Source organism: Toxorhynchites rutilus, chromosome 3 (genome assembly GCF_029784135.1).
Source record: "Toxorhynchites rutilus septentrionalis strain SRP chromosome 3, ASM2978413v1, whole genome shotgun sequence".
Taxonomy (NCBI): Eukaryota; Metazoa; Arthropoda; class Insecta; order Diptera; family Culicidae; genus Toxorhynchites; species Toxorhynchites rutilus.
In genome coordinates this window covers 60,980,794-60,999,877 of record NC_073746.1, presented here as the reverse complement: position 1 = coordinate 60,999,877, position 19,084 = coordinate 60,980,794, and the positions used below count along the sequence as shown (strand labels likewise).

At 40.6% G+C, this 19,084-nt stretch overlaps 1 protein-coding gene across 3 annotated transcripts in view; it reads right to left on the bottom strand.

Annotated features, from left to right (window-relative positions):
• Positions 1–6,312: 6,312 nt before the first annotated feature.
• LOC129775636 (probable chitinase 10) overlaps positions 6,313–19,084 on the bottom strand; it is a 34,726-nt gene continuing 21,954 nt past the window's right edge. For all 3 annotated transcript variants that reach the window (XM_055780603.1, XM_055780602.1, XM_055780604.1), the window contains exons 8-10: positions 8,491–9,494; positions 7,846–8,432; positions 6,313–7,782 (exon numbers count right to left, since the gene is read on the bottom strand). In XM_055780603.1, the coding sequence (XP_055636578.1) occupies positions 6,396–7,782; positions 7,846–8,432; positions 8,491–9,494 (2,978 nt within the window). In that variant the 3' untranslated portion in view covers positions 6,313–6,395. The remainder of the gene's footprint in view (positions 7,783–7,845; positions 8,433–8,490; positions 9,495–19,084) is intronic.

Below are 19,084 nucleotides of genomic sequence, written 5' to 3'. Positions count from 1 at the left end.
ATTAGAATAAATGCTTTGAAAATTGGTTTAAGCGCATGCTCTCTAAGGGGGGGGGCTGCCATACAAATGAAACACAAATTTCTGCATTACTCGGAAATTAACCAAGCAAACGAAACCAAAGTTGGCATGTGAAAGTTTTAGGGTGCAATAAATGTTTCTATGATGGTTAGACAGTCCTTCCCCCACTCAAAGGGGGGGCTGCCATACAAATGAAACACAAATTTCTGCATTACTCGAGAATTAATCAAGCAAATGAAACCAAATTTGGCATGTGGAGGTTTTAGGATGCAATAAATGTTTCTATGGAGATAAGATACTCCTTCCCCCTCTCTTAGAGGGGGCTGCCATACAAATGAAACACAATTTTTTGCATTACTCGGAAATTAATCAATCAAACGAAACCAAAGTTGGCATGTGAAAGTTTTAGGGTGCAATAAATGTTTCTATGATGGTTAGACAGTCCTTCCCCCACTCAAAGGGGGGGGGGGCTGCCATACAAATGAAACACAAATTTCTGCATTACTCGAGAATTAATCAAGCAAATGAAACCAAATTTGGCATGTGGAGGTTTTAGGATGCAATAAATGTTTCTATGGTGATAAGATACTCCTTCCCCCTCTCTTAGAGGGGGCTGCCGTACAAATGAAACACAAATTTTTGCATTACCCGAGAATTAATCAAGTAAATGGGCGGGACGAAGTTTGCCGGGTTAGCTTCTTCGTCTTCTTCAATGGCACTAACGTTCCTAGAGGAACTTCGCCGTCTCAACGTAGTATTACTTGCGTCATTTTTATTAGTACTTAGTTGAGATTTCTATGCCAAATAACACGCCTTGAATGCATTCTGAGTGGCAAGCTCTAGAATACGCGTGATCACAGTGCAAGTCGGAGGAAATTTCTTTGACGAAAAATTCCCCCGACCAGAACGGGAATCGAACCCGAACACCCGGCATGTTAGTTATGACGCTAACCACTCGGCCACGGGAGCACAAGCTAGTTATAATATAAAATCGTCATTATACACAGTTTTCGTTCAATATGTTTCTGCAGTAACGGAGAAAACCTCTTATTTCATCACATAAAATGAATACTCGATACGTTAAAGTAAATTTTCATTCATAATTTTGATTTTGAAAGCATGTTTATTCCACCTGGATATCCATCATTATTTTCGCTTCCCAATGAAAGCACACGTAGCTTAATGCCGTCTACTCGAATATACTCTTCAAAATCAGAATCCGAATTGGATTACGATTCCAATAATACAAAAGCAAAAGCAGCAGATTTTCCATTTTCATAGTCTTTATTTTTAGATTTTCCAAAACAATACTCGGAAGTTGACAGTTCAGTATAGTTGTATTGGTGAACCCGAGCGCCAACCCGTGAAACATCTCAGTGCGAAACTAACAGCTTTCGGGGCGAACTAGTGCGACACTGAGTGCGAAACTGAGTGAATAAAAGACGGGTGGGTAATGTCGGGGACATAACCGGAGTGACGTAGGACTATACAAAGGGGACAGCTTTTGCTAAATATATATTTTAAATATATTGTTTTATTTTCTTCTCCTACGTGAATACCTACCTATCTACCTGAAAAATGGATTAGTTTACTGTTTACTCTTTATGAACATGTTGGGGGTTCTGAAAAGAACCTTTGTGTGTTGTGTTTTTGCTTTTTTTTTACAAACTTTCTCAATTTTTTCTCACTATCTCATAGTTGATTCTTGATTTTTTTCTGAAGGCTTTGTACTTATTAAATGTTCAACGCCGGGGATCTTTCGGCGTATGCACATATCGTACAATCAAAATAATGGCTGTGATAGGGAATGCATAGGTGGTCATCAGCTCATTCACTACCATATATTTCACTATTGAGCACATTACCTTAAACTGTGGTTTCGGAGACGAATGAATTGTAAGATTTGTAGTCTCCGCAAACAAAGTAAATAAAAATGAAAAAGAACTGAGGTTTTGTAGACGAACTCTACGATCTGTCGAGAAATAGACGAGCTATAAGCGTTCTGAAAACCCAACAGTGAATACAGGGACGGATGACCTTCGGATTAAAGTCCTTTAAAATAAGAACAGAGCAGCAGGAAATACATAGCTCATCATGTTGCTCCTTAGTTATTTTTCTATACAATGCAGATGTAACGTCAGTCAATTTTCAACATCAGTTATCAACCAAAGAAAGCAGTTCTTGCTACCGAGAACATTCGTTAATGCCATCCTGCATACAATGTGTTGTAATTTGAAGCCACTTTAAATTCGGAAACCATGTATGGGTTTGTGAAAACTGAATGATCAATTTAAAAGATCCCAACCACCAATAAGTTCAAAAACAAGCATAAACAAAATAATTCAGTTCATATTATACGTCATATTATGTCACTTTAGTATGCATTGTTATTGTGAACTTTTAATAACTCTTCTTTGAATGGTTTAATGGCCCTGAAAAGCGCCGTGTTTTACGGTGGCTGGTTTTGCCACCAAAGCAGTCTGTATAGGCAAACTTTTTCATTCTTCTACCTGCTGCCGTTTTGCGATTGCGTTTGCCACTCGCTGAAACTAGTTGTTGCCACCGAACCGAATGTGCTCTGTTCTGTAGGCGGGTTTTCTTATTGTCGTGAGTAGCTTTGCAAGCCAACTCGAGCACTTCGGCGGCCGAAATTCTATAACCGCTATTAGGTATACTGGTGCTACGGCACCAATCCGTTGATGCGATGTAATGTGAAACGATGCCATAAACCACACTGATTTTGAGAACTGTTTGATTCCTTCCCTTCTCATCAAACCAAACTACCCCACTAAATCCTAATCCGGTCCAATTAATCTAGTGTTAGATTTAGTTATTATTAAATTGTTAGCCTTAATTATATAGAAATAAGTTATACTTTAAGGTGAAATCGCGGATCCGCGCGTTTTGTGCTTTAGCGGTACACGCTCACAGGCTAGAGACAAATCGGCAGACTCAGCCAAAGGGACGAGTCCAACGAGACGAACGAATGAGCGTTAAACGGCAGTGAGGGCAAAAAAATACATTCATTACGATTTGTTCGCTCGTTGGATTCACATGCAGGCTAAGAAGAGTCCTTTTCAGGATCACAAAATTATCTTTAATCTAAAGAGTTTATTGTTTTGTTATCACTCGATATCCCCATCTTGTTCGGTTAAACCTTATTGTTTAGCGATTGCGTTTTCCACTCGCCACAGATTTCACATTCGGAAAATTTCTTCCCATCCAGCTAGTGACATGTTGTACAGTAAATTACATTTATTACCACCACTCAGTGTCGGATTGGAGGCAATTTTAACCTGTAATTGAACATTTGCGATGACAGTGGTACAGTGTCGACTTTCAATGTGGGGTCATAATTTGGACCCTGCACTCTATGTTTACAAAAATGTCCAACTAAATATGTCGCATTACATGACCGTCCAATTAGCTAAATGTCGAACTAAATGTAAATTACTGTACTTTCAATCTGGAAACAATTTAAGAATTGGTAAAAATTGAACAATCGGGAAAGTCCCTAACCATCAATAAGCTCAGAACAACTGCCAAATTCTCATACTCATCATATCCTGGCAAACAAATTATAAAAAAATCAATTTGTGTTTTATTATTATTTTGGATATTATTTTAGAATGCTTGAACTGTATTTCGTAAACTCTTTTTTGAGATAAGCGCCGTGTTTAATGGAATGGTTCCAATTTAGAAAACTTAGTACTCGTGGTTTTGAAAAAAAAAACCATTCCGAACGCCCTCGATGCCGCCTTGTTCTGGATTTGCCACCAAAGCAGTTTGTATAAAGAACAAACTTTTTTCTTCTGCTACCTGCTACCGTTTTGCGATTGCGTTTGCCACTCGCCACTCGCTGCAACTGCCTGTTGTTGTCTTGATGTCCACCGAACCGAATGTGTTCTGTTCTGAATGCGGGTTTTCTAAATCGTCGCGAGCAGCTTTGCCAGCCAACTCGATCACTTCGGCAGCCGAAACTATATAACGCCGACTAGGTGGACTGGTGCACTGGTACTAACGCGCTTGGCCTAGTTACCCTTGCGGAGCAATTGACGAATACACCTACGGGGAATTGCAGACCAACACGGTTCGAGCGGGATTTTTCCATTCCCTTCGATTTTCCTCCTTTGCCATGTCCAAACATGGCTGCTTGTGTTGGTTTGTTGATGTGATGTGATGCGAAACGATATGGTGTACGGTTTGGATGAGAATGATCGTTACGGCAGCGGAGCGGGGATTTTTAAGCTGACTGGCTGGCTCTAGAATTACGCATGTGTGAGACTGCGACCAATGTTTCGTTCATTTTTTTTTTCTTTTGCCTTTCCAATCGTGCTTCATTGTATTTCGCTGCTGCTCTGGTTGCCCGTTTTGGTTGGTACAATTTGAGGAGCACAAAATGGAACAGTTAAAAATGGGCACATAGAGCATTTGGACAATACTTGATATTTCACAATTATTCAATTGTTTATCTCAAGAAAAATGAAATGTTATTCGTTATGATAGATGCGTAGATATATTTCCTATCAATTGATGCACAAACCTTTGCGATCTATTGAGAAATGCTCGAGTTTTAAGCGTTCCAAATCTTGCATTTTTTCCTACTTGTTCAGTGCCTAGATTTTCATTTCACCCCCTATACCTTCCGGTTAGACGTAGTCCTACGTAAAAAAATGTTATGACAGCAGTCAGTGCGGCACTGGGGTTGAAACTAAACAAAAACGAATTCGCTATATGTCCTAACTGGCATATACATGCAAAAGTGGAGGTGATATGATTTTTGTCATTCCTATATACGATTTACTACCAGCAAACAAAAAAAAACAAATGGCAAAAATGTTCGTGAGGTTATAATTATTTTCATAACCTCACGAACCGCCGTTTGTATATATGACAACATTTATGTTTCTAGTAATTCTACAATTGATTGTAGTGTGAGGGGGGTACATAGATTGAAATTGAGTGGTAGTGATGGTTAAAAAAAATTGTTTCGATGGGATTCGAACTTTGGTTGCTTGAACGATAAGCAACAGCAACACTGAAGCAGTGAAAACTCGTACATATAATACGGAAAAGATGCAATCGGATATGTCATTATTGGTCTGTAATAGTTTAGTCGAAATGTCTTCAAATTTATATACAAAGGGCAGAGTAAGGTTCAGTACAAAGTGTTTAAATTATCCTTTACCAATTTAAAGCTGCTTTCGGGACTGCTGATCTGGTAGAGAATAATTTGCCTCCCTAAATCACCATATCACCACCGGATGTCGACACTATACAACCGACATCGCGGATCTTGATATGTAAAATTTTTAACATGATGTAATATGGCCTCAATTACGATCTGATATGATTTACTGTTAAACGATTCTCCACAGCATGTAAGACGATTTTTCGCAGTACTACATTCTAGATATACACGATGTATACTTTGATCGACATTATGTTTGTGATCGATATTAATATTTGCTGGGCCAACCCAGCTAACTAGACTAAGTACCAGACTAGGTTTTTTTTATTATATACAAGAAAAATGTGAGAGCGTCTCCGACAATATATTCTTTAATTCTATAAGCAGAGCTGTTCAACAAATAGATTTTCCCAAACTAACATTAACCAGAATTTAGACCGGGGTAGAAGGGGGGCAGGGTTCGATGCGCTTTGGGGCTGCTTCACGCACTGGATACTCTCTTCCGAAGCCGGTATTGGTCTGTTTTGATAGTCCCGAGTGTAATGCTGTGCTGCATACATTAAGACGCAGAATGGATTATTGAAATAAAAGAAACCACCTAGCCAAGCCACCTGCTATTCTGCACCTTTGTTCCAACGGCACGTATATTCCTATCATTTGCTACAACGTTCCTCCATCTAGTATTGAGTTGGTCTACAGCTCAAGCGGACTATGCATTTCTGTACTCTCAGTAGAATCAGGACTGTTATTTCCGTTTCGTTTCACGACTAGGATTGCGTATTTCTCTTTTTTCCAAAACGGCTTTAGATCAATAGTGGATTGTTCATACTTCATGCCGTGATTTGGGAAGGATAACCTGGAGAGATTTTGATTGAGGAAATCGATCTGAATAAAATGTTAATGTAATTTGAATAGGAAGAAAATCATTGTTTAGATTTTTTTCGAAACATAACAAACTTGTAATGAACAGTTGGTAGATCTAAAATTATTTTTCTGAAGGCGAGCATTAACAGATAATCTATTTCTAAATTTTCGTTAGAATTTCGTAGATCATTTAAAACTTTTACATCGGACGAACTTCGGATACTGAACAAACCATTACGTAACTTGTATTCGATTTATTATCACTTCTCATCTATAACACATTTGCAAGTGCATCCGTCAGATACCTCAACAAAAACAGCAATTAGGTGCAATTCTCCGGTCGCTTGGTGCTGATCCTTCCAAGCTCCTGGTTCATCGTCCGGAGCAGTGGGTGCTTGCCACATCCACATCGTCCTCTAAAATCATCCAAATCCAGCGCCCAGACCATTCCGCCTCCGAGATTCATCTCCTTGATGAAGCGCGACTTTCGGCGAATTTCATCAACGTCATCATAACTAACCCACTGATTTCCACGATAGGCATATGGTCCAATTCGACCCTTCTGATCTCGTTCAACGGTCCAACCGTTTTGGTTAACTTTCTCGCAAATCTCATAGTATGCCAGGAAACCACCTGCACGTGTAAACTGTCCAGCTTCTCCTGGTCCATAAGATTTAGTCCTCAGTCCGTGTTCACTGGTATCAGCAAGTGAGAAGGATTGACCATACAGTGGCATGCCCATCACCAACTTTCTCGAAGGAGCCCCCTTCTCAATCCAGTAATTGATGGAGTAGTTTGCGTTGAAGACATCATGTTTATCTCCCGGATAATAATAAAGTGGCGCTACATGGCCGGTCTCCTTATCCCAGTGCCCATGGAAGTCGTATGTCATCACTGCTATGTAATCGAAGTACTCGGCAAGAACTGGCACATCATATCCAGCGTCAATAACCATCTTGCTTGGTGAAACCGCTGCCGAAAGCAACCATCCACGCGGTCGGAATTCTATAGCCAGTTCTTTCACGAGATCAGCAAACCCTTCTTTTTCATCCGGATAACCTTTCTTACAGTCGACCTGCCAACACACCGGATATTCCCAGTCCAAATCTAATCCATCAAAGTTGTATTTTTCAATAAACTCGACAGCATGTTTAACGAATCGCAAACGTGCGGAAGGATCCCTCACCAATTTGCTGTATTTATCTCCTAAGGAATCGTTCCATCCTCCCAAGGCTAATGTCACCTTGGTTCCCTTGCGTTTGTGCTCCACTACCCGCTCGTAGAACCTATTGTCAATATCTGCCCACGAGTCGTGTGTTTTAATCGTAAGACTTTCTCGATCTAACACAGCAAATCCGTACACGATGTGGGTACACATCGTGTCGTCGATGTCATCCGGCGTATATTTACCATCACCTTGACGGTACCATGCCCAATTTGTGAAGTAACAGACCACGATATAGTCGCCGTTTTCTGTTAACTGAACCTCGGGATGCGTCGTAGTAGTTGGGGGTCCTCTGGAGGAAGTTTCTGGTGCCCACCAAGTTGTGGTTTTTCTCGTAGACAGCACGGCAGTAGTCGTTGTTCGCCGCGTGGTCGGACGACTTGGTCTTCTAGTGGTTGACGGCACACTGGGCTCTTGCGCCTGGCAGTTGGTGTTCTGTGGCCAGTCACAATAATCCCCGCTCCAGAACAGGCCCTCGGGACATCTGAAAAAAATGTATGATGAGTTTAGTAGTCACAGGTTTGTTACTAATCTGTTGAATACTTACGATTGCTCATAAAGTTTGTGATGTTGACAAATATAGTATTTATTACAATCCGTTGGATGTGGAGCAAAGAGTCTTCCATCTGTACAACTTTGTTGATTGTTTACATGTTCAATTGTCTCCTCATATGCTTCAGTAGTGCCCTGAGTTGACCTTGTCGACGTTCGCCATCTTGTTGTGGTAGTTGGTTTTCTAGTAGTCGTGGTAAGTCTTGTGGTCGTTGTGGTTGGCCTCCTGGTTGTTTCCCGGGTTGATGGTGTTGGCGTTTTCGTTGGTTTGGGTTTCTCTCGGTGCGGGTCTTTCTCCAGGACACATCTCGGCCCAGGTCCAGGATAGTTCCTCAGTACTCGATTGATTGTTTTCAGCAATGGATATTCTTCACAGTCGCATAAATTACGAAAATCATCGAGATCGAGGGCCCAAATCATAGCACCACCGAGTCCCATCGCCTTAACGTATTCGCTCTTGTGTCGAATCATGTACTGATCATCGAACGATACCCACTGATCTCCTTTGTAAGCATACGGTCCCATCCGACCTTTGCGATCTCTCACTACCGTCCACTTCTTTTCCCTGATGTTGTTGCAAATCTGTAATTGACATTTTCATTTTTATAGAAAGGAATACAAGCCATGCAACTAAACGTACCTCATAGTATGAGAGGAACCCTCGAGCTCGAGTGTAATCTCCTGCTTCGCCACCTCCGTATGTTCGGGCATTGAGGTCATGCTTATTGTTGTCAGCTAGCGAAAACGATTGTCCATACATAGGCATACCCATAACTAATTTGCGAGGATCTGCTCCCTTTTCAATCCAATAGTGCAGCGTAAAGTTAGCGTTAAAGGTTTTGTCAAAATCGTCAGGATGTTCGTACATGGGAGCAACATGTCCAGTTTTCTTATCCCACTGACCGTGGTAATCATAGGCCATCACCGCAATCCAATCCATGTAAGACGACATGGCTACGACATCATAGCCTGCATCGATGACCTTCTTGCTCGGGGACACGGCAGACGACAGAAGCAATCCTTTGGGTTTGAAAGCTTCCGACAGTTCTATGACTAAACTCGCAAAACCTTCCTTCTCATCGGGATATCCTTTGGTACAATCTACTTGCCAGCACACCGGGTATTCCCAATCAAGATCTAACCCATCGAAGCCATACTTCTCGATGAATGCCATCACGTTAGCGATGAATTTGCTCCTCGCATTCGCGTTCCGTACCAATCGGCTATACTTGTCACCGGCCGAATCATTCCAACCTCCAATAGCTACCGTAACCTTTTTACCCTTCCTCTTGAGTTCAACGACACGTTCGTAGAACCGATTGTCGATATCCGCCCACGAATCGTGCGGCTTGATGACCAGATTTTGTCGATCTAGAACCGCAAATCCATACACAATGTGGGTACAAAGATCAGCGTCTATGTCTTCTGGGAGGTATTTTCCCTTATCTTGTCGATACCAAGCCCAATTGGTGAAGTAACAGACCACCTTGTAAGTTTCATCGGAGTCGATGGCGTTCTCGTCTTGATCGGTGCCACCCGTAGATGGGTGCTGAATGTCGTTACCATTATTGCTGTTGCTGGCTGAAGAGATACTATTTGGACTGACTGGCTCTTGACTTCCTCCCTGTTCGGCAACGATAGGCGCTGTAAATAGAACAGAAGTTGCTGTTAGTTTCATATCATCCCTATAACAACAATGGTAGTCTCCTCTATTCTGCGGTGCTGCGACGCTAAAGCGAGAGCAACTATCGAACTCCTGATGATCAGCATAGTTTGATTCGCAAAAGAAATCTGGTTCGCTTTGAAAAATCGTCATGAGAGAATAACCCTACCCTCAAAAGTATCGATCTATTCGGGTCAGTAAGCAACCAAACAGGACACTGACGCAGAATCTAATGGCCAAAAGACGTGCCCGGAAGTTGTACAAAGGGGTTCTTACACACTACGAAGGTCGCATCCTCATGGACGACGATAGGTACATGAAGATGGGTTATAGCAGGGTGTAAATTTGAGAATATCATCCTGATATTATCAGGGAATACAATCAATGTCAGAGAAAATCTTCTAATCGAGAAAAATTGCGATTCTTTTTAACCACCTTTCAATATTGCGATATTTGAAAAGCTGTTAATACAAAAATGTATACACTATGATCAGAAAGTATATTTTATTTAAACGTACCCTTCATGCGGGAACTGGTTTTTTTTTTCTTATTTTGGTACGACCTTAAGACGCTCATCTGTCAGGTTTTAGTGCCTGTTTGTACGTCGCAAACGGACATAAATGTTGGCCGACAATTCTTGGATTTTGCACGATGATAACGCGCCATCGCACCAAGCCCGAATTGTACTGAATTATTTGACCATACATCAGCAACCATCGAGCAAGCACTATATTCACTTGATATGGCCCTGTGCGACTTTTTTTGTTTCTCAAGTTGAAGTTGCCACTTCTTGGAAAGAGATTTCAGTCGATCGAGGAGATCAAAGAGAGGGCGACGAGAGAACTAAAGGCCATCCCTTCGTCGACCTGCCAGTGGTGCATGGAGGACTGAGTCAAGCGTTGGCACATGTGTGTTGCTTCAGATGGATCATATTTTGAAAGATGTAAAATAAATTACCCTGAAATTTAACACTATTTGTCACCAGCAGACGTAAACTACACTAGGTGCAAACGTACAGTGACAAAACCTTGAACAGGGATCACTACCATTAACTTGAACGCATGATGGATCGAATACTCATCAGCGTATCATCCTTGACACACCGTATTGATGACTCAGTGACGAACATGAAAATATGTTTAGACAACAGCAACATTAACATGGAATATCACTCGAGACTACCCTCAAACATAATGTCAAATATCAACAATAAAATAAAAATTCGTTTGATGGCGGGAATGCCTTCACTCTCCGTAAAGGAAGTGATGATAGCAATAATCCGAGAAATTAACACCCAATCCGTTGATCTTCCAACTCGATCGACGCTATATTGAAGTTAACACCTCTACCATACACAACAATACTCCATTCCGAATCTCACGAATCTGATCATTTCCTAAAACAAACCAACGCACCATCTTCCAGCAGGCCATCAGAACCTATATTCTATCAATGTCCAAACGCAAAAACCTTTCTCGTCGACTCTGTTTCGCAGTTTTTATTTGGAGCAACATCAACAAACTGCTTGATAGACACCCCCACCCCCGTCAGAAATCATATTTATCCATTTTCTTCATATAAATTCAGTTCATTCTGCACCCCTAAAATCGTGCACCCGGGGCGGTCCGCCCCCTCCGCACCTCCCAGTCAACGCCACTGTTGATGGAAGAAGAAATACTACCATTACATTAAACTTTCAACAAACGACGGCGAGACGGTAGCTAACGCTCTGGTAGACGATTTTCAAAGTAAGTCACCTGATGCCGAATACCAAAAAAAATCCAAAGGATGCACAAAGCAGATGTTCGCACGTTCACTAAAACTCAGTGTTTAAACTTGCACAAATCGTAGAGAAGGCTCTTCAACCGGAGCTGATAATAGGCAAAGCTGCAAAAAATGCCCTGTTAGAGCTCTTCAACAGAGTATGGGACGATGGTTCGTTACCGGAGCAGTGGAAGCTAGGTACAATAGTACCTATACCCAAACTTGAACCGGACCGAAGTAAAACGGATGGCTACCGACCGATAACGCGCTGTTTCGGTACGCTTTTCGAAAGATTGGTGACTCGTCATTTTCTCACTTTCCGTGCGGGCAAGCCATTTTCGTGTTAACAACTCCCAATTTACAGCAGTAAGAGCAAATTTCCCGAAAAGTAATTGAAAAACAGTCAATTTGTTGAAGTTTTCAATACATATGAACTGTTCAGGACCTGCTGAGTATGATCAAAAATTCAAATATAAAAAAAACATGTTTACCGTCAAGTGTTTAACGCTAACCGGGCAGCTGACAACTATATTGAAACCAACATTTTACACTAGCCTTTTTACAAGCAGTGGCAACAATTGTTGGGCGATGAAAACGAATCGATGATTTTGTTAATTTATTCCAGCAAACAATTCAATGTGAATGTGAAAATTACAAATTCCTAAATGTAATTAAAAAGTTATTTCCACGAGTATTTTTTAAGCAAATTTAAGCAAAAAAGCTCACTTTTGGTGATTCGTTACCGCTTTTAACAATTGTTTTGTGCAATCTAGCGTTGCTTCGTTGGCCTAGTTGACTAATCTCGCGGAGGATTATTTAGATAAGTTTAGAGAATATAATCCAAATTTTAATTTAGATCTAGTTGAATTGTTATTACCTGATATTTTTGAATCTATGGTAGATAATTGGATATATTAAAGGTATTTGCTATTGAGTTATACTGTACAATTAGGAATTCGGAAATATTCTAGCAGTTAGATAGTTTCTTTGCAATCATCGGGTCACTATTGCTCTGACTTTTGACGTTTCAAAGCCACTCATATCAACAATCCCTTGATCTCTCTCATGGGTGTGGTAGTATAGATCTACAGAAGTTACCAGCAGTGGGGACCTTGGGGCTCGCCGGGTGACTGGACGTGGCGGGATCAACAACTATATTGCCACAATTTTTTTCAATGTTTTCAACTATTTTGTGAATTGCGAAAAAAATTTTTTTGTGTATTTTAGCATGTAAACATGTCGTAGTATTGTTGTTTGCGTTTATTACATCCCTAGTTTTCACGGCTCGTTAAAGGGCTAACAAACCTGTAATCTCTCATTACTTTCGAAAGCGATGAACATGTATAAATTATTTCCCTCGACATCTCAAGAGCTTACGTTACGACGCACAGTGCGTTGAATGCATAGGAATGTGGAACAAAAATCATAACAGTAGAATTTAGTTATTGTGACAATTCGCTGTGTTGAAAAAAAGGTCATAAGTATGAGAACTACAGATTGCATAAAAGTCTCATGTCATTTGAAGAATCGCATACGTGTCTTAAGCGACAAAATCTTTGTTTATTTAAAGTTCAAAGTTCTGATCATTCCGGATACGCAGAAATCATAATTTGAGTAACTACTGGTTTAAATTATGTTGACGTAATTGTTTGTAAAGATCAGAATAACTGTTTACATAAATGTCTTATATCATTTTAATAATCTCATAAGCAAAAAATCTATGTTTGTCAAAAGTGAAAAGTGCTGATCTTTTCAGATACACATTGCTGGCATTATGTCAATTTATTGCAACAGTGGCAAAAGTATCACTTATCCAACGGATTATAAAAACTCATCTGTTGCATTTGCATTTGAAAACCTTCGTTCGTAAGGGTGCTCATACACTGTTTGACCGAAGCCAAATATTTGACTCTTTTTGACAGATAAAGTTTGATCAGCGTGTACTGATCAAATATATTCGACACAAAACACAACAAGCAAATATTCAGTTATTGGATGCCTAAAATATTCTTTCGGTCTGTTCTTAAAATCTGTCGGTACATGGTAAGGTTACCTTAAATATTTCAATCGAATTTTTCCATGTTCGATGCTTAACATTGTTTGCCACTGTTTGCCATAATGGCAAACCAAATAGTGTTTGAATAACTTTCAAACCAAACTTCATCTGTCAAAAAGTGTATTGTAGGCTTAGTTATGTGCAAGCTTACAACAATATCGTTAATAGAAAGCTTGTAGCTATTTTCAATTAGCAGAGTTAATTCCCAAAAATGTTTGTAGCAAAAACTAGGGACCTGATTCTCGAATACACTTCACGTTGAAAACGAAATGAAGTATATCCGCGATGAAAACGGTACGGTGTCGACATCTGACGAAGAAAACAAAGTTTTCCATTCACATTGAACACTAATTTGATACGGAGAAGTTAATTTTCATTATTAAGTTTTATTTGTAAAAGTGCTAATTCTGCTTGAGAACGCATTATTATCCTTTACGCTTAATGAAGTAAAATGTAGTTGAATGGCGTGCCGTTCATTTCGTTTACACCGTGAAGTGTATTCGAGAATCAGGCCCTAGATCTTCTGGGCCGTTATTAGAAACTAGTTCTGCTATTCGCCGTTTTTTCGTTCTATTTGAGCAACTCTCGAAATCCTCCTAGGATCGTACGCGGGTTGTACTTCCAGTTGGTTTATCGTTTATCTCTTCGGAACTCGACAACAGAACTGGCGACTGCAGTTCTATGTTTCTTCATGAATAGTTTTTTTTCCTCGATTACATTCTTTCTATTTTTTGCTGAGTTTAGAACAGTACTCAAAAAAAATTGTTTTTTTTTGTAAACATGCTCCATGCTCCGGACTATCTTCTAGCAGATAAGTGATCAGATAGCGGAATATGCATGAGGCTCTGTTAATCTCACTACTTTCCACCCACTTTTCAAATGATTAAGGAGTGATTGGCGCTGACCAACAAATAATTGAATATCTTTCAGAACTGCAGTTTGAATTTTGATGTTATCATAGAAATCATGGAAACTTCCCCGCTTCACAAAAGTACTATTAGAATCAAGCCACTTTTCCATTAGAATATTCTCTACTTGATAATTGCATTGCATTTCAGTTTACTCAATGCCACACAAGATTTGACTTTTAAAAACGAGTTGAAATTTTCGCAAAAACCTTCACAACAATCTCGCCAGAAGTTGGCAGTTCAGCTGCTTTTATTAGTAGTTGTGATAATTTATCTAGCTTTCCAATACTTCTTAACATAGTTTCAAGCATACAGCAACAAGTATGAGTGCATTAGACATCCGAAAAAAAACTTCAAAATTGATTTTTGGCTACGGCTCAATGCTCTGTGCGACGTGGAGACACGGCATTCTTGGAAAATTGGAAAATCACCGGACGTTTTATAAGCATTCTTTAGTGCTTTCTTTCCAATAGATACTTTCAAATAGCTGCTAACGAATGATTCTCAAGCCTTAGAAAAGCGGAGAATGGTGTGCCACAAGGATCCATTTTTTCAGTGGCCCCATTCTTGGTATGCCGACGATGTCATCCTTATAGTCAAAGACATAAAAAAACACAGCGTGATGCGGGAACATCTGAAAAAGAGTGTTGAAGTCGCCACCGATTGGACATTGGATATCAGATTTTTCCCCCGACCAAGTCTTCCCGATAGCACCGAAAACGAGGACGAGTAAGAAAAATACAAATTCTCGGAATCCTTGTCAATGCAAAGCTCAACTTCAAACAACACCTAAACATTATCAAGCGTAGGGTACCTCGCTAACTGTTGAACACTTTCCAAATGTTGAACAGTTTGAGGAATTCTAGCTAGAAGTCAATTTCAATTGTTGTTTTCCAAACACTATCTTCAAAAACATCTGCGTTTGGAAGTTATACATGCTATGTTGTCATATTAATAACATTTACATAGCCCTTGCCTTTGAAAAATGCGATTAAAATATTGTGTAATCAATGATCATTTAGCACTGTGATTTCCAAAACATAGAAATAAGAAAGTGCATCCTCAAAATAAGCTCTATAATAAAAACAGCTGTGAATTTTTCACTGCCACTATTTTTTCACAACGCTTGATAGAGCATTTTAACAGTTCTCCAATCATCCGGGGCTCTGTTACACTAAAATATTATATTATGACAAGTCACTTGTTGGCTCTTGCTGCCTGTAGAAGCTTGCCCCTGCCCACCTTACACCCAGGGTTTTCACGCGGTTTTTTTTACGCGGTTTTTTTTACGAGGTTTTTTTTACGCGGATTTTCGAATTAACGCGGTTTTTTTTTACGCGGATTTTCCAATTAACGCGGTTTTTTTTACGCGGATTTTCCAATTAACGCGGATTTTTTAACGCGGTCACCGCGTAAAAAAAACTGAGAAATATCAAATCTGTCCCTCATGCTTCCTGAGACCATATGACGGAACTTAGTGCTATTGACGGATATTAGTGCCGAACCTATGTGCCAGGTTCGATGCATCTGTAGCGAACACAGATTCAATTTGCCCGCGTTGTTCACCACCGCCTATGCCAGTTTCGATTGGAACGACCACGTCAAGTCGGAGGACAGATTTTGCAACGCAAATGCCTGACAGAACAGAAAGAATTAGACCAGAAGCAGTTAGAGTTGGAACAGAGGCAATTAGCGCTGCAGAGAAAGCATTTCCAGGAGAAATACAAGCTGGGTCGCTAGATGATGAATCTGCAAGTGCAAGAAGAAGTATCTCGAGATAGCATAAAGCTTGTGCAAGAATGGGTTGATGAGCACACCACTGCGAAGCATAAATCCTCCGTACGACCTTCGTGTGCAACGAAGTTTCATCCAACCCCACATAACGGCTGGGGGAAGAAAGATTCATGTACATGTATTTAAGTCCGCTCGTCGAGAGCCACACACAATGAAATTCATGCATAGCATCAATCCCATTTAGGAATGAAATAAGCGCGATTTTTGCGCGTAAACCTGAGCAACATCACTTCTCTCTCTCAGTTCATATCTCTCCCTTTCAAGCTCCCTCAGAGCGTATGCCGCACCCCATCACGATTCTCAAGAGGATTTTTATGTGACCTTTTTTTCTTTACGGGGAGTTTCCAATTAACGCGGATTTTTTACGCGGATTTTCCAATTAACGCGGTTTTTTTACGCGGATTTTCCAATTAACGCGGTTTTTTTACGCGGTTTTTTTTACGAGGTACGTATCCCCCGCGTAAAAAAAAACCTGGGTGTATTTATTATTATTTAAAAATAAAGGAGAAAACACACATTTATAGAAAAAAAAATTAGCTAAATAGGGTCCTTCGCATAAAATTAAAAACATGTACCTATTTCTTAAACTATATTTCGATAAATAAAACCTAAAATAAAATTGAAACGACAGATTAAAAAATAACTATTTAAGGGTTAAAAGAAAGACGGCGCATAGTCATACACAACAAGAATTAAGGATTATATACAGCACAAACAACATTACACGACACACTAAAACATCGCTGCGGTTGGTAGTGCTGAAGGCGATGAAAACCAACCCGGATTTGGCGGGTCGTAGAGGTTCCGGTTGGAGCGAGTCGGGACTTGTCTGAACCACGCGATAGAGACTAGACGTGTCCTCAACTACCAACGGAAAATAAATCCGCGACGATTCGGTGGAATTGTAGTTTCTACGAAGTCCTTTCACAAAGAAGGAAGTATCATTCCGCACAAACCTAAACCAAACTAGCGGTTTGTGGCGGTCGCGTACAGTGGCGCACAGTGGTGTCGAAGAGGTTAAGTCGTGATTAGTTGGCATTATCGTCAAAACCCCATAGCACGGTGTGGCGCGTAGAGTGGCCGATGATTAGTTCCGGCATCCTGAACGACGAACGAGAGGACAAGGAATCTACGCCAAACGGGAGAACCAGAGCTGGAACGAGAGATGATCAGTGGCGGTCAGAATCTCCGCCGAAAGCCGAGGAAACGCAGGAGCGCGGCAGAACCAGCGGCGGGCCCTGACACGACACACTACACCAATGAGTACCTGTAACAGTAGTAGGAGCTAGGGAATTAGGGCAGCAATAAACCGAATAAAAAGACCGTCTCTTTAGGAATCTACAGGGTTTTCCATTTCGGGCTTCCGAAAGTATACAGCCCTGCGCTGAAAACCGCGTGACATAGCTGTCAACCAAGGCGCCATATCGTTAGTTGAATGTCTGCCATTTTACAATATGGATCGTTTTAGCATCGCACAACGTGTTAATTTTGTTAAATTCTACTTTAAAAATGTTGAAAAACCGGCAAATGTTTTTCGAGCATTATGGACGGATTTTGGTCGTCATGGACGGCCTACAGAGCATACAATCGCTAATGTAGTGCGTAAATTCGAACAAACTGGATCCTTAGCGGATATTGTGAAACCTGTTTATCATCGTAATGTACGTTCGGCCGAAAATATTGCTGCTGTTGCTGCCAGTGTGGAGGATGACCCGAATGTTTCGATTCCACGGCGTGCTCAGCAATTGGGCTTGTCAAACACATCATTGTGGCGAATTTTGCATTTGGACTTGCACCTACATCCATATAAAGTCCAACTGGTACAAAAATTAGAGCGTGGTGACCATGGAATGCGTCGGGCATACGTCGATTGGGTGTACGAACAACAGCAGCAAAATGCTGAATTTTCGCATCGAATTTTCTTCAGCGATGAGGCACATTTCGAGCTCGGTGGCTATGTGAACACCCAAAATTTCCGTATATGGGGCTCAGAAAATCCACACGTGATTGTTGTATCCGCCAAAAGTCACTGTTTGGTGCGCATTATGGTCTGGTGGAGTCATCTGGCCGTATTTCTTTGAAAATGAGGACGGCGAGACGGTAACTGTGAATGGTGAGCGCTATGACCGCATGTTAACCGATTTTTTTTGCCACAAATTGAAGATATGGATATGGATGACATGTGGTTTCAGCAGGACGGCGCCACGTGCCACACAACACGACCGAATATGGCCATATTGCGAACGAAATTTGAGGGACGCATAACTTCGCGTTTTGGTGATGCCAATTGGCCGTCCAGATCATGCGATTTGAACCCGCTAGACTTTTTTTTGTGGGGTTATGCGAAAGACCGTGTCTATGCCAACTCTCCGAAAACTCTTGAACATTTGAAAGACAACATTCGTGAAGTTGTGACCGAGATACCGCCCCATATGTGCCGAAAAGTCATCGAAAATTACCTGTTCCGGATGAAGGTGTGAGAGGAAGCCCTAGGTGGACATTTGAATGATGTTGTATTTCACACATAATGGCATAAACCAAACTTTAATTTGAAGTAAAAGTTTCATCGAAATTCGGATTCTAAGTGTGTTTTATTTCAATTTACTTTCGGAATTCAAAGTTGGAAAACCCTATATAATCGGTGTTTTCCTTTTTCTGAGAAACCTAATTTGGCTGGAATTGAGCCGACCCTGGGTGGGAATAGAAGGAGTACATGCGGGCAGCTGGGCGTAGCAAGCCCTTTGTTACTATATGAATGATACATTTTTAGATACTGTTATTTTTCATCTCATATTCCATTTGTCGAACACTCCCATAACCTCAAATTGTCTTTTTCATTAGAAGGGGAACCAGATTTTTTTCAATAACATGATATAACGTTTTTGTTAAAAAATGTGCAAGTATAAATAAAACTGCAGTTGAAATTGAATTATGTTGGTGTTTTCTAGTGTGCAAAACAACAAAAGAAAAAATATACCGAAGACAACAACCTCTAAGCGCCTTGGTATCTCGAACGGATATTGTTGAGGTTAGAAACTAACTGTTCAAC